This window comes from Triticum dicoccoides, chromosome 1A (genome assembly GCF_002162155.2).
Source record: "Triticum dicoccoides isolate Atlit2015 ecotype Zavitan chromosome 1A, WEW_v2.0, whole genome shotgun sequence".
In the NCBI taxonomy this organism is placed as follows: Eukaryota; Viridiplantae; Streptophyta; class Magnoliopsida; order Poales; family Poaceae; genus Triticum; species Triticum dicoccoides.
The window spans coordinates 94,125,828-94,131,917 of record NC_041380.1 but is presented as its reverse complement, the minus strand read 5'-3'; the positions used below and the strand labels follow the sequence as shown (position 1 = coordinate 94,131,917).

Below are 6,090 nucleotides of genomic sequence, written 5' to 3'. Positions count from 1 at the left end.
TTGGTGATGGGGAGACGACCGATATTTGGCGGCACAACTGGATCCCACGTGATGGGCTTAAGCGTCCCATATGTTCTCTAGTTCAGAACCCTCCGGCGAGAGTGGCGCAGCTTATAGATCCAACATCGGCAACGTGGAATGAAAACCTGGTACGCTCGGTGTTCACCCACTTTGATGCGGAAGAGATTCTACGGATCCCGCTTTGCACTCGCCGGGTGGGCGATTTCTGGGCCTGGCATGAAGAGCCTCGAGGTAATTTCAGCGTTCGTTCTGCTTACCGAATGATTCTAAAAACGAAACACAGCAGGGAAGCTTGGTTAGCTGAGGAGGACGGTACATCTTCTGAGCATCAAGACACCAAGAAGTGGTCTATGATCTGGCACATGCAAGTCCCCTCCAAACTGAAGGTGTTCGTGTGGCGGCTAGCCCGTCATTCCATGCCCACGGGATCGGTCCTCAAACGTCGACATATGGCAACAAAGGACACTTGTTCGCTATGTGGGGCGACTGATACATGGAAACATGCCCTCATTGCATGTCCGATGGTAGCAAGCGTTTGGGCTTTGGCACCAGATGAGTTGGTCCAGCATATGATTGAGCGCGAGGAGGATGGTCCGAAGGAGTGGCTGTTTGCACTACATGAAATATTGACGAATGATCTCTTTGATCGCCTGGTGGTGATGCTCTGGGCACTTTGGTATGCGAGGCGTAAAGCAATTCACGGGAATATATTTCAGGCACCATACTCTGTCAACAGCTTCATATCAAAATATTTGGATGAACTACGAGTGACCCAGCAAAGGCATCCTTCCTCGACCCCTTCTAAAAGCGCCCGACCAGCGCGGTGGCTTGCACCACCATCAGGTTACGCGAAGTTTAACGCCGATGCAATGGTAACCAGAAACGGTGGGACAGTGGGGGTGATCTGTAGAGACGACAGGGGTATGTTTATGGGAGCCTCGACTCTCTCTTTCAGATACATTGTGGATCCCCCGACTTTGGAAGCACTTGCTATTAGAGAGGCACTAGCATTGGCAGATGATCTCTATCTGAGGCGCATCCAAGTGGCGTCGGACTGCAAAACGGTGGTGCAGGACATACACAAGGAGAATTTGGCAAGCTACGGAGCAGTCATTCATGAGATAGTTGAACATTCTTTAGCTTTTGATTTCTGTAATTTCAGTCATGAGTTTAGGAGTTCGAATTTTGAAGCTCACAACTTAGCGAAGCATGCTTTATCTTTCGATGGTGGCCGCCATGTTTGGTTAGGTCATCTCGGTAATTTACCATCCGTCCCTGTAAATATTGTAACGACTTAATAAAAGCTTGGTGATGTTGCCTAAAAAAACGAACTCCCGAAGATGTAGGATCATCCGCCTCGTTCCCCGAACTACTGACAGATTTCCATATAAAAAAAAACCACTGACAGATTTCTGTCCCGTTTCCAGCGTACCTTGATCCTTCGCCACCCGCCATTCTTCCTCCTCGCAAAGATGAGAAGCTAGGTTTTGCGCCCCTCGCCGGACGGTCGTTTCTCCCTCCCTCCACCGCAGGAGGTGCCGCCTGGGGGTACGCGCTTTCTTCTGCTCTTATTTCGATGGTCATTCCCCCCCTGGTTAGATCCACCTAATAAACAAAACAAAATAAACGAAGACCTTTGTGTATGCATTTTGGATTTCAGCCTGGTGAATCCGCCTGACCTGCAAAGCTGGAGAGGCGGGTTTTGATCTCCGTCGGCGACAGGGATGCAGAGTGAACCGGGGTGCGAGAACACATAATAGGAATCTCCACATTAATCTCGATCCATACAAATAGGTAGATGGAGTTGAATTGGTATCCATCTAATGTGTTGTTTTATTGCATCCTCTTATTGCTTACATTCTTTTGACAGATATGGCGACCGAAGAATACGACAGTAGCTATGATGTTGATATTGATGAGTTAGCTATTTAACTCCGCCTATGTCTTCTAGGCATAGCCGGTCCCAAGCCCGGGTAAAGGAGGAGGGTTGTGATAGGCTTGGCGAGCCAACCTAAAAAATAGTCAGTCCCATAGGTATGAAACCGATTTGAGCGAGAGTAGTACTAGGATGGGTGACCTCCTGGGAAGTCCTTGTGAAAGAGTTTCATATCTAAGGGTTGTGATAGGCTTGGCGAGCCAACGTAAAAACTAGCCAGTCTTTTGGGTATGAAACCCATTTGGGCGAGAGTAGTACTAGGATGGGTGACCTCCTGGGAAGTCCTCGTGAAAGGGTTTCATATCTAGCCTACCCCAACTTGTTTGGGATCAAAGGCTTCGTAAGATGGAGATTGATGAGTTAGCTATTTTCATGAGGACAGATTTAAATCGATGCATGTCACTAGTTGAGGATCGCGGAAAAGGAAACAGGTGTTGCCCGATATGCAAAATAGTGCACCGCATTCGCCAAACTGACAGTAGTGCATATGAGCCAAGTATTCTTTCAATTGGCCCTTATCATCATTCAGAGTTACCACTTCAAGCTATGGAAGCAGAGAAGTGGATATGTCTAGACTATATTCTTAAACTAAACTGTGAAGTTAGTTTGCGCGGGTGCCTGAGCTTGATTTCTGGACTGGAAAAAGAAGCAAGAGGCTATTACACCGAGGAGATAAACATGGATAGTGGAGAGTTCCTGCAGATGCTTCTACTAGATAGCTGTTTTATTCTTGTGTATCTTGGCAATATATACGCACAAGGTGCTACCGTTGATGATGCGCAAATGACAGAAAACATGATATACGAGGGAAAGAGGGAAGCAAAGGACTTGAGCCACATGGATTCCGCCCCCTGCCAAAGTTTGAGTGGGCACTCAGCAGTGGACATTGAACTAAATCAAATGGACACACATACTGATAGTCGGAACCAGGGGGATTATAGTGGCACTGTAGAATGGTATAATAGTTCTGCTGTATATGACCTACTTTTGTTGGAGAACCAGATTCCCTTCTTCATTGTCAAGACAATTTATCGGTTCTTCTCACGTCATGTGGCAACTACTTGGTTACTCACGAATAACATTTCTGAATTCATGGAAGGCACTCTTTACCATTTCTCGAAAGTAATAACTGAGGCTAATAGGCCAGAAGATTTTTACCATCTGCTGCACCTGTGTCATAAGTACCTGAAACCTAGTCACAAGTTTGAATATGACTATCATCAGTATGCTGCAAATCCTCATCGCTTCCAATTTGTACTTGATGTTAGCCGCAAGATCTTCACTTGTGGAGAGGAGCAAAACATGTTCCATGAGCTAAATTTGTTAAATTCAATGCAGCAGGCCAATCGATGGCGTAGGGCTGTGGAATATCATGAAGCGGGAATGCAGTTCAAGAAAAGGGAGTTTGATGAAGACAATCCTCATTCCCTATTGGACATTAGATTCAGAAAAGGTCTCATGGAATTACCATGTTTGCTGATCGATGATAAGTCTTCTTTGCTATTCAGAAATCTTTTAGCTTTTGAGCAAACATGTCGTCAAGTTGGAGATGACATCACTGCATATTTTGTGCTCATGTCCCAGCTTGCTAGTACGTCAGCTGATGTGGCTCTTCTTGCTCAGAAAGGGATTATAGTGCACCAGATGGAAAGCGATGAGGATGTATCAACTCTCTTCACCAAGCTTTCTGAGTATGTGGCGTTTGACTTCAATGGTGAACACTACCTGAAATCTCTGTGCTGTGTCATGGAAGCACACTGCCAAAGTCGTATTAATAGGTGGATGGCATGGCTATGGCACAATCATTTCAGCAACCCATGGTTAGGTTTTGCTGCCATAGCTTCGGTTTTCGTAGTCCTCTGTAGTGTCATGCAAACTGTTCTTGCTTTCTTAGCATACATGGGATGAAGGCATGAATCAACAGATTTGGATTTGAGAGTTAGCATATATGAGTCTGATAATTTTTCGATTTGCTGTCACAAAGGGTGTTCTACATTGTTTGCGGAAAGACAAAGGTTCTACAATGAGATTTTTTTTTAGAACGGAGACGCACGATGCGTCCGGTTTTAAATTAATAAAGCCCACCAGCAGGCAGCATCCATAGGTAATACATAACAGGGACAACAGTTTAACAAGCTAAAAGGGCCGAAGCCAAAAAACAAAGGATAAGCAGCTGACCGCCGCCAGGAGATATAACATAAATAGCAGTGCGACAGGCAGCCAGCCAAAGGGTAGCCAAAAAAGCTCCAAAAGCATCAACTTAGGCTCGGGCCTCAACTTGGATCGTGCGGATCCGCTCCATGGCTTCCCGCATCCGATCCGCATCACGCCGTTTCCCCAACGGAGTCCATGTCTGTAGGAACACATGGCATTTGAAAATAATGTCAGCAGGGTGGTTAGGGAACTTGTGTTCGATCGTCATCTTATTGCGAATGGTCCAAAGAGACCAGCACAGCGCCCCTACGCATCGCCACAATACACGACCGAAACTGCCCCTATACGCAAGAAGGAGCCTACGCAGGTCCGACGTCGAGTTGGGGTTCCAGGTTTGGTCGAAAGCCGAACGGACGGCACTCCAGGCGAAACGGGCCAGGTGGCACTTGAAAAAGATATGGTTGGCATCTTCATGCTGACCACAGAGCGTGCAAGTACCATCCGAAGGGCCATGTCTAATGGCAATGTTGTTGGAAGAAGGAAGGCGATCTCGGAAGAGTTGCCAAAGGAAAATTTTGATCTTCAGAGGGATGGCCGCTTTCCATAGCCCCCTAGCTATGTCTAGTGACGGTCCTTCGGTCATCTTGTTGTAGAGGGATTGGACCGAGAACTTCCCAGAGTTCGTGAGGGACCAAGAGACCGTGTCCTTCTCGGGGAGAAGAGTGAAGCCTTGCACCTTAGCTAGGAGCCCATCCCAGCTGGCGCGTTCATGAGTGAGGAGTGGCCTTTTGAAGGAGATGGCGGGAGGGTTACATCTAAGCGCATCGGCCACCATAATGTCAACGTTGGTAGCCAGTTGGTAGATGGCAAAATGGCTCTGCCAGAGGGGCTCCGGACCAAGCCAGTGGTCGAGCCAAAACCGCGTAGAAGCCCCATTATTAACATTGAACTTGGCTCCGAGAGTGAAGGCAGGCTTAACAGCCTGGATGTCGTTCCAAAAAGACGATCCCTTCGCCTTTGAGGCAAAAAAATTTCCGTCCGAAAAGTATTTGGCCCGGAGGATTTCAGCCCAGAGCCCTTGCTCGTTTTGGGAAAGTTTCCAGATCCACTTGGCAAGGAGCGCCACATTCATAAGTTTGGAGTTCAGGATCCCGAGACCACCAAATTTCTTGGGGCGGCAAAGCGCCGCCCACTTGATAAGGTGGTATTTCTTCTTGGTCCCAGTTCCTTCCCAAAAGAACTTAGACCTGGGTGTGTCCAGTTTGGCGTGAACACCGTCGGCCAACAGGAACATGCCCATAGTAAATAGGGGCAGGGAAGACAGACTGGAATTAGTCAGAATCAGCCTAGCCGCAGAGGAAAGAAACCTGCCACGCCAGGGGCTAACCCGATTCGCCACCTTGCCATATAAGGGTTCCCATTCGAGGATTGAGATGTGTTTGTCCGAGATGGGGAGCCCTAAGTACTTAAATGGAAAACTCCCTAGTTTGCAATTAAGTAGGTTGGCAATGCGGGTGGCCTGGTGATCGTCCATCCCTATGGCGATCACCTCGCTTTTAGCAAAGTTAATCTTCAGGCCAGATATGATCTCAAAAGCGAGGAGGATGAGCTTGATCGAGGCTATACTAATATCGTCAGGTTCGAAAAGGAGCAGGGTGTCGTCCGCGTATTGGAGGTGGGTGATCCCGCCGGGGCACAGGTGTGGGACCACGCCCCGGACGTGGCCCGCGGCCTTGGACTTGTGAACCATGGTCGAGAGGGCATCAGCGACAAAATTGAAGATGAGAGGCGAGGAGGGGTCACCTTGTCTGAGCCCACGTTTGTTACGGAAGAAATTCCCAATTTCTCCGTTAATAGATACCGCTGTCTGGCCTCCCGAGACCAGCTGCATAGTGCGGTGGATGAATCCCGACTCGAATCCCTTCCGAGTGAGAACTTCTCGAATGAACTCCCAGTTCACTCGGTCGTAAGCTTTCTCG

General features: G+C 48.0%; 1 protein-coding gene across 1 annotated transcript; it reads left to right on the top strand.

Moving 5' to 3' along the window:
* Positions 1 to 2,503: 2,503 nt before the first annotated feature.
* Positions 2,504 to 3,865, top strand: LOC119351854. The gene has a single exon (XM_037618646.1). It carries the CDS (start codon positions 2,504 to 2,506, stop codon positions 3,863 to 3,865), a length of 1,362 nt encoding a protein of 453 aa, XP_037474543.1.
* The last annotated feature ends 2,225 nt before the right edge of the window (positions 3,866 to 6,090 follow it).